General features: G+C 39.2%; 1 protein-coding gene and 7 non-coding genes across 8 annotated transcripts; all 8 read right to left on the bottom strand.

Moving 5' to 3' along the window:
* Positions 1-3849: 3849 nt before the first annotated feature.
* LOC116330699 (D-beta-hydroxybutyrate dehydrogenase, mitochondrial-like) lies at positions 3850-7279 on the bottom strand. The gene is made up of 4 exons (XM_031753111.2): positions 6952-7279; positions 6287-6439; positions 6066-6199; positions 3850-4303 (listed from the first exon to the last, which is right to left on the bottom strand). The coding sequence occupies exons 1-4, from the start codon at positions 7277-7279 to the stop codon at positions 3914-3916; spliced, it is 1005 nt and encodes a 334-aa protein (XP_031608971.1). The 3' UTR covers positions 3850-3913.
* Positions 7280-15701: 8422 nt separating this feature from the next.
* On the bottom strand, positions 15702-15775 carry trnai-aau. Its single transcript has one exon. It is a non-coding gene; the product is annotated as a tRNA-Ile (tRNA).
* Positions 15776-16449: 674 nt separating this feature from the next.
* trnar-ucg lies at positions 16450-16523 on the bottom strand. The gene has a single exon. It is a non-coding gene; the product is annotated as a tRNA-Arg (tRNA).
* Positions 16524-16859: 336 nt separating this feature from the next.
* On the bottom strand, positions 16860-16933 carry trnai-aau. Its single transcript has one exon. It is a non-coding gene; the product is annotated as a tRNA-Ile (tRNA).
* A 2943-nt stretch (positions 16934-19876) lies between these two features.
* trnar-ucg lies at positions 19877-19949 on the bottom strand. The gene has a single exon. It is a non-coding gene; the product is annotated as a tRNA-Arg (tRNA).
* Positions 19950-20292: 343 nt separating this feature from the next.
* trnai-aau lies at positions 20293-20366 on the bottom strand. Its single transcript has one exon. It is a non-coding gene; the product is annotated as a tRNA-Ile (tRNA).
* Positions 20367-20863: 497 nt separating this feature from the next.
* trnai-aau lies at positions 20864-20937 on the bottom strand. Its single transcript has one exon. It is a non-coding gene; the product is annotated as a tRNA-Ile (tRNA).
* Positions 20938-22020: 1083 nt separating this feature from the next.
* On the bottom strand, positions 22021-22094 carry trnai-aau. Its single transcript has one exon. It is a non-coding gene; the product is annotated as a tRNA-Ile (tRNA).
* Positions 22095-22303: the final 209 nt, after the last annotated feature.

Consider the following 22303-nt stretch of genomic DNA (forward strand, 5'->3'; position numbering starts at 1 on the left):
AGAGGAGCTATATAATGTATGTATATATATATATATATATATATATATATATATATATATATATATATATATATCTACATGTAGATATGAATGCGCACTTTGACATCAACATCATGATGTAGTCACAAAACATTGAAGGAAAAGACAGCCTTGATTTAGCAGATTTTTCCAGGTTTAGAAGCTCAACTTTGGTTTTCTGTCTTCTTTCAGGGGAAGGACTAGATATATGTGGGACCTTCAGATTGTTCCTGCCTCTGAGACTCTCCGGGATGATATAAAACCAGACTGGATGTTAAAAACATTTGTCACATGCTCTAAGAGTATGCAAGGAGAGATTAATCAAAGCTTAAATTTCAGTTTGTTGCAGCAGAAGATGGTAGGAAATATTTGGATGTATTTAAAAGCATGTTCATTTATTCAGTAGTATTAGTTTACATTGGCAGTTTGAGCGCTCCATAATTTTAACAGTTATAAATTAAAGACTTTCAATAGTGCTGAAATGAACAATTACTTTTATTATCTACTGTTTCCTTTAATTAATTATTTTTAATACATCAAAAAAATAAAAGACAGAAGAAAAAGAAGAAGAAAAAAGATATTTGGTAGATATATTTATATCTATGGAGAGAGAGAGAGAAAGAGAGAGAGAGAGATTTTTTTCTTTCTTTGAAAAATGACTCAAAAGTGTTTTTTTATGGTGGAAAAGGTTGCCCTCTTGAATCTCGTGTTCACAGTACAAAAACAAAACCCAAAAAACTTCCTTTCCTTTTCTTGGTTTCTGGTGAACACGAGCTCTTATTCTTTCCAATTTGCTTTGGCACTCATAACATTGGTTTGTTAACATGTGACGTCAAGACTCATCAGCCAGTGTTCGTTAAAAAAAAGAAATAAAAGTTTCTTTGTGTGTCTGTTAGTAATGAAGGATCAAGTGGCTGACTACTCTCAGCTGATAATTAATTTGTCTGTGAATGAAAGCATTGACGGCCAGGATGGAGACTGAACCTATGACCTTAGCATTAATAACATCACACTCTAACCATCAAAGCTAACCAGTCTAGAGTGGGTGGCTTTTTAACATTTTATTATTATTATTATGCTGAAGAAATAGTATATCCCTGATGGTTGTTCTGTCAGATAGAACAGCTTTTTTTTGTTAGAACATGAGCCTTGAAGGAAATATATGCATATTTGAAATTTTTTCTTATTTTTAAGTAGGATGTCAGTAAAGCGTGCTGGAAGGATCATTTTAATGGTTGCAAGTAGTGAATGAAATGTAAAACATTTTATAAATAGATGGTCCTATGCAGTTATACAACATGAACACTGTGTTTCAGAAGGTGGTGGTATGAAACAAATTACTTCATTAAAAAAAACAAACCCTGGGTGGGCATTGAGCTCATGTCCTGTTAACACCACACGATAACAATCTGAGCTAAGTGGCATACTGTGACTACTTTTTACAACTTAAGAGAAATGTGTGCTTATACAGAAATATTTCAATTGGTACCAATGAAAACAACCATCAAATGGATAAACCCAAATCTTGGATGCTCCTTTTTGCCTACTAATCAGAAGGTAGCTGTGTAGTTCATTCGACGAGTAATGTGGATGAAACAATTGAGAATGTTATACTTATACAGCCATTATTGTATTACTGAGTCAGCTGGGATAAGTAAAGAATGGGGGATTTTTATGTTAAGCTTTTCTTCATATAACCACTGTAACCTTTTGACTTTTTCTACTGAAACATTATGTGTGAAAAGCCTAATTATGTTTACTTAATAGCCTTTAATTAATTAGAGGTTGCACTATCGTGCTCGGGCATAAAAGAAGTCCTACCCCTAGCATCCTCTTCTGTCACACAGACTCGCTGCATGTCCTGTATCCAGGAATCTACTCTGTGATCTTTGTCTTTTCCTCCTGCCTGGCAGCTCCATCTTCAATATCCTTTTTCCAATATATCCACTATCCCTCCTCTGGATGTCCAAATCATCACAATCTTGCTTCTCTAACTTTGTCTCCAAACTGCTCAACCTGAGCCGTCCCTCTAGTCCTGTCCATCCTGGTCAGTCCCAATCTTAACATCTTCAGTTCAGCCTCCTGTCTTTTTGTCAGTGTCCCTGTCTTCAAACCATACATCATAGCAGGTCTCACTACTGTCTTGCAAATCTTCCCTTTTACTCTTGCTGCCATACCTCTGTAATAAATCACCTCTGGCACTCCAGTCTACCCACTCACCCTGCCTGCACTCCCTTCTTTACCTCTCTTGGACCAGTACACTTCATCTCCTTTTCTCAGGCATTTTCTCTCTCCAAGACTGTGTTCAACCACCTGGCCAAAAACTCCACTACCCTCTCTCCACAGGTATGTCATCTGTCCACTCTTCATCCTCTTCATAGCTGTCCACACTTTCTCTTCTCTACACCTTTAATCCAAGAAGGGACATTAAAATGTGAGGAGTAATAAATACAAAAAGTGTGAGAAGTCTTTTAAAATGTGTGGCTACAAGATCTTTCAATGTATTGGCATATCTGCATTGACAAAAAGATTTGGGCCTTTGATGTAGGCCTGCTGCTAAACAAACAATCACTGCCACTCATCTGAGCAGGAAAAAGTTGCCACACCCACACTGAAGATCAGATAGAAAGATGAGGAAAAGAGGGAACGGTAATGAGAGACAGGAACCAATGAAAACAAAAACAATATTGGTCTAAAGAACACAGACTACAGGCATCGGAAAATGGAAAGCTTCTGGCATCAAAAATCGGTTCTACTTCGTTCAGATTCTCTACATTCATATGTAGAGAAACCACCAATGAGACTTGGATTAATTAAAACATGTTGTGCAGCAGTGTTGCTCTTGCACTATTATAAACATTTGTCTGTTATATGAATATTTATTATTGTAGAGTCTTTACCTTAGAATAAAACGCATTTTGAGGAAACTTCATGTGATTTGGGGCTCTATATTTTTTACCCCCAGCATTTTCAAGTTCTTGTAATTACTTAATCCACATGAAATTTTCAAAGCAGAAAAAAGAAAAACTTTGTGGCATGTTTTTTTGCTATAACCAGCTTTGAGCGTGAATATCAGTTTAATATCTATGATCCAGAGGAACATAATTTTGGACCGTTACCTTGGAGGACCTCTTTCTGATAATTCACTAACAACACCCCCAAAAGTCAGTAAACTTAAGTAAAGGTTCATACCAACCATGTGGCAAAGTTCAAAATATGTTATAGCATGTGGAATGTCCCTCTTTTTTAACCTACAGTTCGATTGCAGGTTCATTCTGTGTAAATAAGCGGACTAGGAAAATATTCATATTATGATGGTTATGTTTTGCATGGTTTACTTATATATGCTAAAATTATTGTCCAAAAAAGTAAAAAAAGAAAATAAAAATTAAAAATTAAAACCCAGCCCATGGATCCTGAAGGTAAACAGCCAGGCAAGACTCCAGAAATCAAGCTACAACTCATACTCCTAATCCTGCTAATTAACATTACCCCACCGCTCCACCCCCGCCACACACACACACACACACACACACACACACACACACACACACACACACACACACACACACACACACACACACACACACACACACACACACACACACACACACAAAAAAAAGCAGCAATACATTTTGAAATGATAGGAAGTAAATTGGAAATACTTTCAAAGTTAGGAATAAATCTACCTGTGATCACTAAATCTGTAGTCTGGCATTAAGCTGAATACTGGGTTTCAAAATGTCTCAAGATCAGTCTGTTTCATGAGGCTATATTTGTTTCATACCTTTTATTATTTTTATTAGTAGTATTATTAATTATAAAGCCACTCTCATCAGTAAATGTTGTATATTAAGTCCTTAAAATTTTTAAAGACGATAGGAAGAGCTTAGTATTACAGATAGCTATTTTGTGGGTCTCGCTTAGCATAAAGCATTTCTTTTCTGCATGTGTACATTGAGCTGAGAGAAAACACAGCATCAGCCAGGAGGGTTGGCAGATATGGGAAGATGCTGAAGAAAAACATCTCCATGGTGGAGACCAGCAGGTATCTGTGTTTCGGCCGAGCAGATGTGACCGCATGAAGCATTGCTGCGATGACCGGATCGGCGTCCTTGAATCCCACCCTACATGTTGACGTGAAGTAGTCATTGGCCAGATCAATGTACTCTCTGCCAAAGATTCGTTTTTTCTCATCATCCAGTTTGTTCCAGATGTCCAAAGCAGTTTTCCTCTTCAGGATATTAGTGGCTTGGCCAAAATTACCTGGCTGAATGATGCTGACCTGAAAGGGAGTTTATGTTCAGTTAGTCCATTTACAGCGTTTTTGTGTGTATCTGTGTGTTTGTGTGTGTGTTTTAATTTAAACAACAAATCCATGACATTTATGAAAGATTATTTGCATTCCTGATGAAACTTGAGCTAGCTTAGCATAAAGACTTGACTAGGAGGAAAGAGTCTTCTATCAGGTATTATTAAATCTTGATGGGCGTTCACTGCAATCAGTATCAATTACTCCAACTCATGGATTCCTGTAAACCCATAACTTGTTTTCTCACTTCTATTTTTGTTGGGTTAGACCAAAAAGAAGAAATGGATTAGGCAAACTTTAGATATACTCCAATCAATTTTCTATTATATATACTATGATGTCATGTTTGATCACAATAATCTCAAAATTAAGGACACAGAGCTAATATTTTTACATTTTTAAGTAAAGATTTAGGTTTCAAGAGAAACAATGTGGTTATGAAAAATGGCAAAGCTCTTTACTAATAGTACCAAGCTTGCACAATGTTCAAGGTTTCTGCCCTGGACTCGTTCATATGGTCACAAGTAGCAGGTAAACACATGGTCACTTAGAGCTTCATGTCTGTTAATGAAATACACATTAACAGACAAACAGTCTTGAGCCGCCCCTCATTTGTTTATATTTTGTTTCCAAGAAGCCAAAATTTTCTGTATTTTTTCAAAGTGGTCTTGATCAATAGCTTGCTGGACTTTCTAAAAGGGCATTGGTTGCTATTTTAGTCATCTGTGGTCTATACATAACAGGTAACTTAGTAAAGAACCAGGTTTAAATTGCATTTAGAGGCACTATGTTAATAGCTGCCCATTGCAAAAACACATTTCAGGACAAAAGGAGAAGTGGGAGGCCTTTAAAAATCCTACAGCAGATGAACAGCATCTTAAGAAATAGGAAAAAAAAAAAAAACCCTAATCAGAAACGTTCTCAGTGGAAGGCTGGCTGTCAAGAAGCCATTCTTATTGAATGGAAAGAGGGAGAAAAGGATGAGGTGTGAAAATTACACAAGAACTGGACTAAAAAGCTTTGACAACTGTTCTGATGGAGTGATGAATCCATAGTTAACATTTTTGGTTCAAATGGCCATCATTTTTAGGTCAGGAGAGTGGTACAACAGTGACTTTCTTGATGCATGCTCAATCATAAGCAAATCCCAAATAATTGATTCTGAGACCTGCAGTCAGCTGGGACTGAAGAAGTCACTTGGATAAGTGAAAAAATGTTTCTCACACTGAAAATGTTACGTCTAGATGAACAGAATCATTTTTTTGGATACAACAGTGAGTGTTTACAGCCATCTGTAAAACACGGTGGGGGCTCTGTCATGGTTTGGGGCTGCATTTGAACCAGTGGTGTAAATTGATAGAATTATGAACAGTCTCAAAGCAGCCAAATTCTTCTGTGTGTTATACAAGTGTAAGAAGCAGAGGTTTCTGTGAATCCTGTTCCTAAAAGCAAAATAAATAAGCATTGGAATGTCTTAGAAAATTCAATGAAAACATACCATGGTTTTTCATTAGAATGTGACATCCTACAGCACTGGCAAAGACAACTCTGTACGGTGTAATTAAAATAAAAAAATTCAACTTTACTTACTCAATGAACAGTATTCATAGAAAGGCTTCCTTCCCATTCCCCTCACAGGCATAACATTTTAAGTACCACAGAATTACTAAATTTTCTACTTCATGCTTTACAGTGTCACAGGATGTTTTTGTGTATCTTTTCACCCATATGGTACCTTCACGCCAAAACTAGCCATTTCCACTCTTAAGCAGTCAGCAAATGCCTCCAGTCCTCTCTTTGACACACTGTATGCTCCCATGTTCAAGCAGTAGAAGAAGGAAAAGATGCTTGACACAAAAACCATCCGACCTGAAAACATTACGCAAGCCTTTATTATCCATAATGCCACTACAGTATAAATGTGAGGACAGTAATGTAGCTACACATGGAACTCACCTTTGCTGGCACGAACCAGAGGTAGGAAAGTGATAGATGTCCTAATGGATCCAAACAGGTTAACATCCACCATGTGTTGGAAATCTTCAATAGTGCTCCATTCGATCTCGGCCCAGTCTGAGATCCCAGCATTGTTCACAACTGCCCACAGACCTGAAAAACAATAAAATCCCACTGACCCTACTTTTTTTCTTTAGAGAAATTTAGTTTTAAATGTGCAATAAAAAACATGCAAAATATTGTCATGGATAGATCAAATAGATTAGAAAGTTTTTTTTTTCCACACTATTTGTCAAATTTGTCAAAGTTTTATTTCTTGCAAAAAAAGAAACTGAACTGGCCTCTGGAAAGTTGACCTCACAAGCTAAAAAAATTAAAAGATTGGATTTACTGTGGATTCAAGACTTTTCATAATTCACCTTTGCCTTTTATAATCTATAGCCATCATTCAGATTTTATCCTTACATATTTAAAGAGCTACACAAAAGTCAAGAACTTGCATGAGTTTGAACCAAAATTTAAAGAAAAGTCAAAAGTTTGTCTTTTCTTTATCTATGGAAATAAGAGTCAAAAGATTCAGGATAAGCAAACAATAAAATACAATTTTCTCCTTTTTGCCATGGCTAATCTTTAATACATTTTTTTTCATTGATCTAAACTCCTACCTTTCTCTGGCAGGTTCTCCTGCACCATTTTCTTTGCCTGCTGCAAGTCTTCATCCCTTGTGACATCCAACTTGAGGATTTTCAGATTACTGGAGCTCTGTCTGACCAGGCTCTGGGCTCCGGCTCCTTCTGGAGACAAACACCCAGCAAAGACCACAAACCCCTTCTGGTCCAAACAGCGGGCCAGGCGGTGCCCGAAGCCACTGTCACAGCCTGTTATCAGCACAGCGTGGCCACAACTGTCCAGCACATGGTTGGAGCGGTAGCTGGAAATAAGCTTGGAATAGATGAAGAGGAGGATGGCAGTGATGGGGATGATGCTGACCATTTCAACGAGGAAGAAAATGGTGTTCATGCTGCTGAAGTTTCAATGAACTACTGTGCCAGATGATTATCTGTATAGATGCACGGTTGATGAGGTTCAGAGGATAGACTGGCCACCTTATATAAATAGCTTCACCAGAGAAAAAAAAAACAGAAACAAGATTCAAAACAAGTGAAAATAGACAAAATCTTTTCTTCTAAAAGAGAAAACGTTTCTTCTTGAAACATTAAAAAAGGCCACAAAATAAAGATTAACTCTTACCAGAAGTGTCATCTCATATACTGGTGAAAGGGAGTGCAGTCTTTAAATAACAAGTCATCAGGTGAACTCTGCCAGGACGATAAAGTCAGATCAAAAGCCAATCAGTGATGAGGAAAGGTTCAGAGTTTTTTTTTTTTTTTTTTACACATTTTTCACAAATTTTCATGTGACCTGTTGCTTAAAATGTGATGTTTTTACAAAATGCCTCCGGCTGCTTTCATTTGAGAAAATGTTTAGGAGAGTTATGAAAAATCCTGACCCATTACTCTTTAATTACAAAGAAACATATCTTTGTAAGACATCTTATGTGTACTGGAACCTTCACACAGTCATGTGGGGATAGCTTTTGTGGCCTTACCAAGAACTAAAGATTATACAAAAGTACAGGAACTAAAGATTATACAAAAGGGTATTATACAGGGGCACTGCAAACAGCCAAAGTGTTCGTTACCTCTGTTCAACAAGTCAGTAGTCGTTTCATCAGGAGCAGACATTAAAAAGGAAACAAATAATCTTGTCGACACAGCCAACAAATAATCGAAACAACTGGCTATAGGCAGACTTATAGAGCTATGGCTTTAAGGCATCAGTAGTCAGTCTGTCCCCCTCTTTTTTCTCTGTGGTGTGATAAATAAATATGCCGTGTATATACAGTAGATTTTAAAATGAGCCTCTTTTGCAACAAAAAACAAAATAAAAAATCAAACAAAATAAAAAACAAAATAAAAGCGGTATCCAGTTTTTACCACACACACACAGACACACACATACACACACACACAGAGTAATATACATTGTAAGTTACAAATATTGAATTATGAAATATGAAATATTAAGACATCTGATCTCATCATGTTTAATTAAGATTGGACAGCTGTGGATTATCAGAAATCAGCTGTGCTACTCTGACTTCAGCTCTCAGACCGACGCATCCCATCTGAACTAACTGGAGTAATTGGGTAACAACAACCTGCAGGATTCAGATGTGGAGCAGCTGTCTCTTATGAAGACTCCACACTGTGGACTAAAGATTCTGAGTCAAGTAAAGAGTTGGAGTCACTCTTGCCACTTTCAGCAGTATTGTGCAAAATATAGGTGGTATAAAAGCAAAAATCCACTGTTTCCTGTAAACCTATACAGAGACGGCTCAATGGCTCTTTTCCTCAGTATAGTTGTGAATGGAGAATGATGACAATTAACCAACCAATCACATCAGCTAGAAGCTTATTGTGATCATGTGTTTAAGTTGGCGTGAAGATGACTGTCATCACTGTGTTCATGCCTACAGGAGATAAAGCTGAATTCCAGCTGACAGCCTTACAAGACATACAGAGACAGTGGTTCTCATTGATCAAACTGCAGGAGCATCAAATTTGATCTCACGCTAATAAATGTCATCTTTGTTAAAACTCTGAGATCAGGGTCACTAAAACCTACAAACCACTTGCTCTTATTGCAGAGAACAATCATCATATTTCTAGTATGTTTACTGAAGTGTTTGTACAGCAATGGAGATTTTGGGATGCTCAGTAGTTTATTTCCTCTTTGCATTTGAGTGAAAGCTAAAAGTTTCTCCAGGTATATGAGCTTCGAGCTCAATTTGTTCACTCCAACATGTTAACATGCTAAAGCTGTCTGTCCCACACAGCTGCTCTGAACAAGTCCTCACTGCTCTTTATACTACATGTGCTTAACACTGACTGCCAGAAAGGACTTTCTGTGAACGCTAAGTTATCATCTCAGTCTTTCTTCGTCTCTCTAAAAGTTAGGGGAGGACTTCTCTTCTCCTCACCTCCACCAGAGACTCTTCTCTCAGCTGACCTGCATGGTTCCTGCATCGACGACCCATCAAACCTTTGAGCTTTGTGGGTTTACTGATGTTCTAGTTTTATATAGTTTCATCCTTTGTTATTTCCCATCATTTCCGAGTTTTGTTTCTAACTCAGTTCCTTGGTTGATGTTAGCCCCTTTTGTGATCTCTGTCTCCCCAGTAATGTCCCTGTGTCTGTCTGGTTTCTGTCTCTGTGGCTGTCTGTAGTTTCTGTTTTGTTTGTATTTGTTAATACATTCTGTAGCGTTCTGTGCAGGACCACCATGTTCTGCAACAGCCTTCTCCACCAGGTCATCAGACTGTTGAATTCTAGATGAAAATACGACACACATATTGGATACCAGCTTCCTGTATGTTAATTCCTCAGGTCACTTTTACCATTGGACTTTGTAATATTTTTGCTACTATACATTTTAATTAGTGCTGTCAAAATTAACACGTTAACACAAATTAATCTGTCATCACGGTCAACGCGATTAACATTTTTAAGGCAATTAACGCATCCGGAGTGCAAAATGACTCAAAATCCCTGAAATGTTTCTTTCAATGCATTTACGGCAGTTTTTCCAAGTAGAGTTACCTTCACACATGCGCAAATGGGCAGTAGATCTGGTAGTGATGGGCAGCTGAACCAATCAACTCAATATAGAAGATGATAAATGCACATTGGCCCTCTCGATGGGAAATTTGAGTATAAAAAAAACCATGACGGAACAGTGGACCGACATAAAGTATTATGCACATTGTGCAAGAAGGAATTTTATTTTCACCGAAGCACTTCCACCTTAAAATATCACATTGATACTGCAGACCTATTAACATCGTTAAGAACACACTCTTTACATAGCTTTGGTTCCTCGTTTCAACAAGTTGAAGTGCCTCCCCAAGAGTGACAGAGAGAGTGGATAAATGTTTACAGAGTTTTTTGTTAACATGAATGTTCAAGATGTTCAATAAACATGTTAAGTGCAGATATTTTCCCTTTTTTCAAGTCTGTTCGCTCATGAAAAATGAAATGCAATTAATATAGAATAAAAATGAATGACATTTAATCGTGATTAATCAAAATCAATCCACTGTAACCCTGTGATGAATCTGATTAAACATTTTAATTGTTTGAGAACACTAATATATATTATATATTAGTATATAGATTTTTTAAAAAGTTGTATTTCACAGGAGAGAAACTGTGCTAAAAGATCGAAGAAAACTATTCAAATTCACTTTGAATTTAAGCATACATTCTTTGTGTTCATTCTGCATTTACTTCATTATACTTGCTTAAATGTCAGTTACAAGCTTAAATATAAAGTTGAAAAAATGTAGTTGCAACCAGGCAATTGCGATTAATCGCGATTAATTAGAGAAAATTGTGAGATTAATTAATTAATGTTTTTAATCTATTGACAGCACTAATTTTAATATATTTATATATTATATTATATAAATATACAATAATGTAAAAATATTATTGATATTTTATGCTGTATTTTCATCGTGTTTTGACCTACCTGTAACAAAATCCAATTCTTTGTACACTTGCTGTGTGCTGTAAAAAAATAAAAACCTGTCTGTCTGTCTGTACCACTGAATGAACTGCTCTGAGCAAAGCCCCCACTATCAGAGCAGTTCACTATCACTAGAGTTCCGTGACTGACATATCTGGACTGCTCTGTTGCTGCTCTATCGTACACAGTATTTCCAGGCACACTGAGACTCCTCCACTCCTTCTGCTCTACACTCACACACCTGCTCCACCTGAGCTTTATGTCAAACCATTTATTCTTTTAGATATTCTGAAGCCAGAATGACTAGATTATTTGTAAATTACTGGTTGCTAAAACCACAAACTTCACTACTGTGAAGAACAACTGTGCTGTTTTGTGTTGTAGTGCCACACTGTGGAATGATAGTGTTAATGTTCACTTTATACCTCAAGCTGATGTCATACTGCAGCAGGCATGTGCAGATTATATTCATGTTTACTTTTTATTTAAGTTACAATCAATATTTTTAAGACTTTCAAACGATGTGGCCATCTTCAACTAGATCCCCGAAAACATCCTAGATAATCCTACAAGTAAAGTCATTGTGATCATGGTTCAGTGTGGTACAGACCAAGATATTGGTTAATTTAACTTTACAAAAGAGTTTTATGTTGATCATGTTGTTCATTGTAAAACCTACTTGTAATGTTTTATACACTGTTAGAATAGAAAGATGTTTGCAAGATACGTTAGAGTTGTAAGCCCAGCTGCACTTCAGGCCTTAGAAATTGAACACATACCTCTTTCTATACAAACAGACGTGTCACAGATTGGGTCAGGAAAGAAGGAATAAAACACAGAGGACACAGATGTTTAATTTAAAAAAAAAAAAAAGTGGGTGTTTATTACCACAAAATATGAAAAATAATGAAGAAATCCAAAGCAGACCAATAAAAGAGGTCAACTCAATAAACTAAACTCAAAATAATAACTAACAAAGACTAAAACAAACAAAAGACAAAATGAAACATGGAACTTAAATACTGGTTGAGCTAAACCATACACACACAAGGGAAACACAAAATGGCTGCCACATATCCAACTAACACAGAACAAAGAAACAAACTTCAAACACCGCCCAGGCAATAAAGCATGTGGTTCAGTCCACTGAGGCTGTCAGCAGCACTTCAGATCCCTCAACCCTTAGACCAGGGGTGTCAAACTCAATTGCACAGGGGGCCAAAACTCAATTGCACACTTTAGGTCGCGGGCCAAACAAAGTAAACATTTATTGAACACACTAAAACAATGTTTTTAAACATAAATATGAATAAAAACGGACAGGAATATTATTCCAGATTAAATAAACTTAAAAAAATAAACTTTAACTTTAAATATTTTGCTCTTCATAAAAATATATCCTGTCAAAATTATGCAAGTTAGAAATATGAACATGCTGCCAAAACCCCCAGAAAAAATAAATGAAAGCATATACAATACAATACAATACAATTTTATTTATATAGCACATTTAAAAACCACAGGCATGCCAAAGTGCTTCACAGAATGAGTTAAGAGCAATAATAAATACAAATATAAAGCATAAAATACAAAATACACATAAAATATACTAACAGGCAGGTGACATAACTAACCAATAATACACCAGGCATAGTAGACACAACCCGAAAGGCTGAAGGTTAAAACATTATAATCATTAACAAGTAATAAAAATAAGTTCCAAATACACTAAGGATGTGGGCTCTAAGAGCTGGGGAAGGCAAGGCTAAACAGATAAGTTTTTAATCGAGATTTAAAAGATTGAATTGAATCAGACGCCCGAATAGCTAGGGGGAGGTTATTCCAGAGGTAGGGTGCGACAGCGGCGAATGCGCGCCCACCTCTGGTCTTGAGCCGAGATCTCGGTTGCACCAGGAGCATTTGGCCTGCTGATCTAAGCGCCTCCCAGGGATATAAAACTGAGGAGATCCGTAAGATAGCTGGGCGCGGTGTTGTTTATGATTTTAAAAGTGAGCAATAAAATTTTAAAATCAATACGAAATTTAATAGGGAGCCAGTGCAGGTCGGAAAGAACTGGAGTAATAGACTCAAACCTGCCAGTTCCAGGCAGGTTTATATATATATATACAAGGTTGGAGCCGCATGTAGACGGAGCTGGGCATTGCTTCAGGAGTGGAACTAATAAACTGTGCGGGCCATTCAGTGTCGTACTTTCCCTTGAGTGTATCATTACACTGCAGCTCCATCTGAATCTGCACAGGTGCAGTTCAGCAAAGTCCGCTGACTTGGTGCAACATTACTTGGCAACAGGGAAAGTGAGGCAGGTTGCACTGGTGCATTTGTGACAGCTTCACTTGAAATGCCTTCACCGCATCATACATGCCATGTCCATGAACTGACAGATTTCAAAAACTCGATTGAGAATTTTTATCCCAACTCAGCCAACGGACCTCTGTATGATGAGGAATGTCGGCAAACTCTGAATCTATTTCCCACATAAAAGACTGAAATTGACGGTGATTTAAACTTTTAGCTCAGATAAAATTTGCAGTTTGCGTTACGGTGATCATTACATGCTCCATTTTTAGGACTTCACCACACAGCCTTTCCTGGTGTATGATGCAGTGATATGCTGATAACTCACCGGTACAGTTCTCCTCCTGCATCTTTACTCGCATCCTGCTAGTCCGCTTTTTTCACCGCACAACACCGGCGCTCCATCTGTTAAGTCCAACAAGTTTGTCTCAGGGCAGTTTTCATGTCGGTTACACTTTGACATACGTTTTCAAAAATGTCTTTTCCTGTCGTTGTCCCGTGCATCGATTTAATGTTCAATATTTCCTCTCCATGGATGAAGATGGCCAGCTGTGCAATGTCCATCATGTCTATACTTTCATCCACAGCAAGAGAGTAGGCAATAAAGTTTTTGCTTCTTTCACACAACTGTGTTCTTAAATCAGTGGCCATCTCACAAATCAGCAATTGTATTTCTCCTCAGGCTCACATTTGCCAAAATCTGTGTTTTGTCTGGACACAAGACTTCGCACACCTTCATCATGCAGCTCTTCAGAGTGGTACCGGGCTGATTTGGCTATCTCCTCTGCTACAATAAAATTTGCTTTCACAACAGCTTCACTTTGTCATTTTGTTCTGGTGAAAAAAGTCTGCTGAAATGTCAGATTCTTCTTTAGCTCTTCTACTTTCTGTAGTTTCTGCTCTGCATTTAGGTTTTTCAGCTTATCCTGACGTTTTGTCTCGTAGTGCCGTCTTAAATTAAATTCCTTAATTACAGCCACATTAGCTCCACTAATAAGACACACGGGTTTACCAGCAATGTCTGTAAACATATATTCAGTCACCCACTGGCGCTGAAAGGCTCTGTGTCAAAAGAAAATTGTCTTTAAGTAGTCAGTATAAGCTTTTAATGATATAAGTTTGCATATGATAGAATACTGTATGTTGACCTTTTGATGACTTAGACTGTTGTCCACTACAAGACTGTTTTATAAATTCTTTCTCACAGCGATAATAGCTGAACAAGCAGGAAGAGGAGAGCTGGACACTTTTATCTGTGCTCCCTAACAAGAAGAGGGGCCGCATCCTTCTGAATCTCACAACACACACACATACACCTGAACCAGTCTTATCTTCACTCCCTACGCACTAACATTCTTCTGCCTATGAATAGATGTATTCACTGTTGTATTGCTTTGTATATAAATAAAGACCAGAGTGGTAATCACAGGGCCCCCACTCTGATGTGAGCGTTCTGTGACCGCCCTTGCAAGTAAAGATCTGCAGTGTGTGTCTTCACTCTTAGACTCTCAGCTGAAGAAGTGTCTTTAGAATAAATCTCTTGACACTGTTTTCAGAATCAACTTTTCTCTCCACCATAGTGAGCGGCTATAGCTTCGCAATAACAGAAGTTTGACTTGATTGACGCGGGAATGTTCCCAGGTAACCTAGCGTTCAGCAAGGAGGCTGCAGAGCTGCATTATGGGATCTGTAGTTTGTATATTATTAGCACCTCATATCGCCGGGCCATGCATAACAATAATAGTACATCTATATAAAATGATCTCGCGGGCCGGATATAAATATACGCCGGGCCGGATGTGGCCCGCAGGCCTTGACTTTGACACATGCGCCTTAGACAGACCTTTTGTAAACCAGGAAGGAGAAGCCAAAGCCCCAGATAACTAAAACAAAGAAAGATGTATTAATATAGCATAAAACGGAATTTTGATCTTGCAGTATTCATATGTGTGCAATCTATATAAACACTGTAAGGTGTGAAGGAAATTTTTTTTAAAAATATATAATGAAATACTATATTGTACAATTAGTAAAATATATTTAAAATAGTAACTAGAAAGGTTTTGATTAAAAAATGAAAAAAACGGGCGGAATTGCTGGTATGGGGACTGAACCAATGACGTTGGCATGATTAACGATCAACGTGTGCGTGAACCGACCCTTTTGTTGACTAATATACCAAAAAAGAGGGTGGAAGAACTGTTAAGAACACAAGAGAAATGTGTGTTTACAAGAAATTACTTCAACATAGTGGGTGAAAAAAATAAGTCCTGTGTTGACTTGACTTGAGTGATTTATCCAGAAAGTAGCTGGAAAAGTGATTTGGAGATACTAGCTAAGCATGTAATGTGTTTAGTAACGTGTCATGTGTCAGTGAATTTTGTGGTTTGCTGTCATTTGTAGTTGCGTACATCACTCACCTGGAAGCTGGCAGAGGTTTTTTTTCTTGGATCCCACCAAACAAAATCCACAGTCTATCATGAGACAGCACCTTGGAAGGCTGCTGGAATGGCCAGTATGGGGATTGAACCCATGACTTTGGCGTTATTAGCACCACGCTCTGACCAGCTGAGCTAACCGGCCTACAACGTATGTGTGAACCGACCCTTTTGTTGACTAATATACCAAAAAAGAGGGTGGAAGAACTGTTAAGCACACAAGAGAAATGTGTGTTTACAAGAAATTACTTCAAGCTGTACCAATGAAAGCCAACTCTTGGAAGCTCCCACTGATCAGAAGCCACCTATGCAGTTCAGCTGATGAACAGTGTGGCTGGAGAAACTAACAAAGTCATACTTTAGCAGACTAAAATATGAAAACAGTCGAAAGCACTGTTTCCTAATGAAAATGAAAATGCTTCAAGAATAGTGGCATGGCTGTGTTTTGAACAAACTCCAACACATACCTTCAACGGGGAGTGAAACAGAGCACACTGGATCTTTTCCAGGTGGAGTTCCACCAACAGCATGCTTCCAAGTTGGGATTTTTTCACCCGTGTCGCTTGAGGTCATGGAATGTTATTGACTTTCTATGGTTGCTTCTAAGCCAAGATGACTCGAGCCTGGCACTGATAAGGCCAAGTTCATGGCTTCAGTCCCCAAGCTGGCCATTCGAGCCTCGTTTGAGAACTCGTAGAGTCTCTGTTGAAGGACATGAAATTGACAACAGCGTAGCAATTTTGGATGACATAAAGCATCCTAGGTTGGCCTGCCGTGAACAAACTGGGAAAGCGTCCCTGCTCCCCAAGGACTCACAAGCAACCACGAAGGGACTCGAACCCTCAATCTTCTGATCCGAAGTCAGACGCCTTCTCCGTTAGGGCCACGTGGTCTGACAGATGCCCCCACTTTTCACGAACGTTCGTTGGAGTCTGTTTGAGCCAACTGCTGGTGTTGGGTTGGTCAGGTGGCTGGTGGATATTGCTTGATTGTTGCTTGAAATAAGTGCATGTCACAGCATTTCTCCCATGTATCATGCTCTTACAAAACGTAGTCCTACCTGCCACATGCACAGTGGATCCACCCACTGAGCCAGAGTATCATCTGCCAATGGAGGTCATAAAGCTTACATGGCCCGATCTGTCACCTGGCAGAGGTTTTTTTTCTTGGATCCCACCAAACAAAACCCACACTCTATCATGAGACAGCACCTTGGACGGCTGCTGGAATGGCCAGTATGGGGATTGAACCCATGACTTTTGCATTATTAGCACCACGCTCTGACCAGCTGAGCTAACCGGCCTACAGCTTGTGCCTAAACCAACCCTTTTTTTTTTTTGACTAATATACCAAAAAAGAGGGTGGAAGAACTGTTAAGAACACAAGAGAAATGTGTGTACAAGAAATTACTTCAACATAGTGTAAAAAAAAGTCCTCTGTTGACTTACAAAAATGCTTTAAGAAGAAATTTGCCACAAAACAATACCTGGTGTGCGTCTTCTAATGTTAGGGTTGATAGGTGAGGATATAAAGCAGCACTTTTGATGCAGTATGCTGTGTGTGAGACTTTGAAAAAGGGATTTATCCAGAAAGTAGCTGGAAAATGATTTGAGAACTACTCAGACATGTAATGTGTCTCCTTCAGCAGCGTGTCATGTGTCAATGAATTTGTGGTTTATAAACACACATACAAAAGTATCAAACATCTGGAAGCTAACAATGTTTTTCTATTGGATCCCACCAAAGAAAATATCTCAAGACTATTTTGAGACCTTTCCTTGAAATGCTGGAATAAATTGTATGTAAGAATTGAACCCATGAACAGCTTATGAATCAACGCCTGACCAGCTGAGCTAACTTAGATCATTAAACTTAAATGAACCGACCTTTTGTTGACTAATATAACAAAAATATTGGAAGAAAAATACTAAGAGCATTTGTCCCTTCACAAGAAAATAAACATGTTCTGTACCAATGAAAGCCAAAATGGAAGCTCACACTGATCAGAAGCCATATGCAGTTCAGCTGATGAACAGTGTGGCTGGAGAAACCAACAAAGTCGCTTTAGTAGACTAAAATATGAAAACAGTCGAAAGCACTGTTTCCTAATGAAAAACAACTTCAAGAATAGTGGCAAATCATGTGTTTTAACAAACTCCAACACATACCTTCTTGGAACATTGAAACAGAGCACACTGGATCTTTTCAGGTGGAGTTCCACCAACAGCATGCTCCAAGTTGGGATTTTTTCACCCGTGTCGGATTGAGGTCATGGAACGTTATTGACACTCTATGGTTGCTTCTAAGCCAAGATTCATTGAGCCTGAGGCATGATAAGGCCAAGTTCCAACTTCAGTAAGGAAAAATGGCCATTGAGCCTCGTTTGAGAAGTCGCTAGAAGTCGCTGTTGACGTCATCACCTAAATTGACAACAGGTCAATTTTGGATGACATAAAGCATCCTAGGTTGTTGGAGAGAGAATAAACTGTGGAAGCGTCCATAAAGTGACTCAAAAGCAACCTAAATGCATTTAACCCTCAATCTTCTGATCCAAGTCAAATTAAATTTCTTTTAGCAACGTGGTCTGACAGATGCCCATACTTTTCCAACCCTGCTCCTTTTGGAGTCTGTTTGAGCCCGCAAAAGTGATTGGGTTGGTCAGGTGGCTGGTGGATATTGCTTGATGGTTGTGTGTTTAAGTGCATGTCACAGTTTTCTCCCATGTATCATGCAAAACAGCAAACGTAGTAAAAGAAGACACATGCACAGTGGATCCACCCACTGAGCCAGAGTATCATCTGCCAATGGAGGTCATAAAGCTTACATGGCCCGATCGATCTGTCACCTGGAAGTTGGCAGACTTTTTAAGAAAAAAGTCACTAAACAAAATCCACAAAATATCATGAGACAAAGTCGCTGGCTAAGTTGGCAACACTGCTCGAATGGCCAGTATGGGGATTGAACCCATGACAAATTCACGATCACTAAATCACATGGATTATTGACCAGCTGAGCAAGTAGATCACAGATTGAATTTAAACCAACCCCTTTTTTTTTTTTATAATATACATTAGAGGGTTGTTATCTGTTGAACAATAGAAATGGTGTGTACAAGAAATTACTTCAACATAGTGTGTTAAAATCACATCTCTGTTGACTTGACAAAAATGCTTTAAGAAGAAATTATACACAAAACAATATTTGAAAGAAATCTTCTAATACATTGAGTTGATAGGTGAGGATATAAGCAGCTTTTTGATGCTATCACTGTGTGAGACTTTGGAAATGAGTGATTTATCCAGAAAGTAGCTGGAAAAGTGATTTGGAGATACTAGCTAAGCATGTAATGTGTTTAGTAACGTGTCATGTGTCAGTGAATTTTGTGGTTTGCTGTCATTTGTAGTTGCGTACATCACTCACCTGGAAGCTGGCAGAGGTTTTTTTTCTTGGATCCCACCAAACAAAATCCACAGTCTATCATGAGACAGCACCTTGGAAGGCTGCTGGAATGGCCAGTATGGGGATTGAACCCATGACTTTGGCGTTATTAGCACCACGCCTGACCAGCTGAGCTAACCGCCTACAACGCATGCGTGAACCGACCCTTTGTTGACTAATATACCAAAAAGAGGGTGGAAGAACTGTTAAGCACACAAGAGAAATGTGTGTTTACAAGAAATTACTTCAAGCTGTACCAATGAAAGCCAACTCTTGGAAGCTCCCACTGATCAGAAGCCACCTATGCAGTTCAGCTGATGAACAGTGTGGCTGGAGAAACTAACAAAGTCATACTTTAGTAGACTAAAATATGAAAACAGTCGAAAGCACTGTTTCCTAATGAAAATGCTTCAAGAATAGTGGCATGGCTGTGTTTTGAACAAACTCCAACACATACCTTCAACGGGGAGTGAAACAGAGCACACTGGATCTTTTCCAGGTGGAGCTCCACCAACAGCATGCTTCCAAGTTGGGATTTTTTCACCCGTGTCGCTTGAGGTCATGGAACGTTATTGACTTTCTATGGTTGCTTCTAAGCCAAGATGACTCGAGCCTGGCACTGATAAGGCCAAGTTCATGGCTTCAGTCCCCAAGCTGGCCATTCGAGCCTCGTTTGAGAACTCGTAGAGTCTCTGTTGAAGGACATGAAATTGACAACAGCGTAGCAATTTTGGATGACATAAAGCATCCTAGGTTGGCCTGCCGTGAACAAACTGGGAAAGCGTCCCTGCCCCCAAGGACTCACAAGCAACCACGAAGGGACTCGAACCCTCAATCTTCTGATCCGAAGTCAGACGCCTTCTCCGTTAGGCCACGTGGTCTGACAGATGCCCATACTTTTCACGAACGTTCGTTGGAGTCTGTTTGAGCCAACTGCTGGTGTTGGGTTGGTCAGGTGGCTGGTGGATATTGCTTGATTGTTGCTTGAAATAAGTGCATGTCACAGCATTTCTCCCATGTATCATGCTCTTACAAAACGTAGTCCTACCTGACACATGCACAGTGGATCCACCCACTGAGCCAGAGTATCATCTGCCAATGGAGGTCATAAAGCTTACATGGCCCGATCTGTCACCTGGAAGTTGGCAGAGGTTTTTTTTCCTGGATCCCACCAAACAAAACCCACACTCTATCATGAGACAGCACCTTGGATGGCTGCTGGAATGGCCAGTATGGGGATTGAACCCATGACTTTGGCGTTATTAGCACCACGCTCTGACCAGCTGAGCTAACCGGCCTACAACTTGTGCCTAAACCAACCCTTTTTTTTTTGACTAATATACCAAAAAAGAGGGTGGAAGAACTGTTAAGCACACAAGAGAAATGTGTGTGTACAAGAAATTACTTCAACATAGTGTGTAAAAAAAAGTCCTCTGTTGACTTACAAAAAATGCTTTAAGAAGAAATTTGCCACAAAACAATACCTGGTGTGCGTCTTCTAATGTTAGGGTTGATAGGTGAGGATATAAAGCAGCACTTTTTGATGCAGTATGCTGTGTGAGACTTTGGAAATGAGTGATTTATCCAGAAAGTAGCTGGAAAAGTGATTTGGAGATACTAGCTAAGCATGTAATGTGTTTAGTAACGTGTCATGTGTCAGTGAATTTTGTGGTTTGCTGTCATTTGTAGTTGCGTACATCACTCACCTGGAAGCTGGCAGAGGTTTTTTTTCTTGGATCCCACCAAACAAAATCCACAGTCTATCATGAGACAGCACCTTGGAAGGCTGCTGGAATGGCCAGTATGGGGATTGAACCCATGACTTTGGCGTTATTAGCACCACGCTCTGACCAGCTGAGCTAACCGGCCTACAACGTATGCGTGAACCGACCCTTTTGTTGACTAATATACCAAAAAAGAGGGTGGAAGAACTGTTAAGCACACAAGAGAAATGTGTGTTTACAAGAAATTACTTCAAGCTGTACCAATGAAAGCCAACTCTTGGAAGCTCCCACTGATCAGAAGCCACCTATGCAGTTCAGCTGATGAACAGTGTGGCTGGAGAAACTAACAAAGTCATACTTTAGTAGACTAAAATATGAAAACAGTCGAAAGCACTGTTTCCTAATGAAAATGCTTCAAGAATAGTGGCATGGCTGTGTTTTGAACAAACTCCAACACATACCTTCAACGGGGAGTGAAACAGAGCACACTGGATCTTTTCCAGGTGGAGTTCCACCAACAGCATGCTTCCAAGTTGGGATTTTTTCACCCGTGTCGCTTGAGGTCATGGAACGTTATTGACTTTCTATGGTTGCTTCTAAGCCAAGATGACTCGAGCCTGGCACTGATAAGGCCAAGTTCATGGCTTCAGTCCCCAAGCTGGCCATTCGAGCCTCGTTTGAGAACTCGTAGAGTCTCTGTTGAAGGACATGAAATTGACAACAGCGTAGCAATTTTGGATGACATAAAGCATCCTAGGTTGGCCTGCCGTGAACAAACTGGGAAAGCGTCCCTGCTCCCCAAGGACTCACAAGCAACCACGAAGGGACTCGAACCCTCAATCTTCTGATCCAAGTCAGACGCCTTCTCCGTTAGGCCACGTGGTCTGACAGATGCCCATACTTTTCACGAACGTTCGTTGGAGTCTGTTTGAGCCAACTGCTGGTGTTGGGTTGGTCAGGTGGCTGGTGGATATTGCTTGATTGTTGCTTGAAATAAGTGCATGTCACAGCATTTCTCCCATGTATCATGCTCTTACAAAACGTAGTCCTACCTGACACATGCACAGTGGATCCACCCACTGAGCCAGAGTATCATCTGCCAATGGAGGTCATAAAGCTTACATGGCCCGATCTGTCACCTGGAAGTTGGCAGAGGTTTTTTTTCTTGGATCCCACCAAACAAAATCCACACTCTATCATGAGACAGCACCTTGGATGGCTGCTGGAATGGCCAGTATGGGGATTGAACCCATGACTTTGGCGTTATTAGCACCACGCTCTGACCAGCTGAGCTAACCGGCCTACAACTTGTGCCTAAACCAACCCTTTTTTTTTTGACTAATATACCAAAAAAGAGGGTGGAAGAACTGTTAAGCACACAAGAGAAATGTGTGTGTACAAGAAATTACTTCAACATAGTGTAAAAAAAGTCCTCTGTTGACTTACAAAAATGCTTTAAGAAGAAATTTGCCACAAAACAATACCTGGTGTGCGTCTTCTAATGTTAGGGT

Source organism: Oreochromis aureus, linkage group 23 (assembly GCF_013358895.1).
Source record: "Oreochromis aureus strain Israel breed Guangdong linkage group 23, ZZ_aureus, whole genome shotgun sequence".
Lineage (NCBI taxonomy): Eukaryota > Metazoa > Chordata > Actinopteri > Cichliformes > Cichlidae > Oreochromis > Oreochromis aureus.

What these genes read in the sequence shown, in the direction of transcription:
- LOC116330699 (XM_031753111.2), bottom strand. Translation starts at nt 7,279, where the DNA reads ATGGTCAGCATCATCCCCATCACTGCCATCCTCCTCTTCATCTATTCC. An exon ending in GGAGAACCTGCCAGAGAAAG is followed by an intron (nt 6,440 to 6,951) that starts GTAGGAGTTTAG and finishes ATTGTTTTTCAG; the next exon opens with GTCTGTGGGCAGTTGTGAAC. An exon ending in TCTGGTTCGTGCCAGCAAAG is followed by an intron (nt 6,200 to 6,286) that starts GTGAGTTCCATG and finishes TAATGTTTTCAG; the next exon opens with GTCGGATGGTTTTTGTGTCA.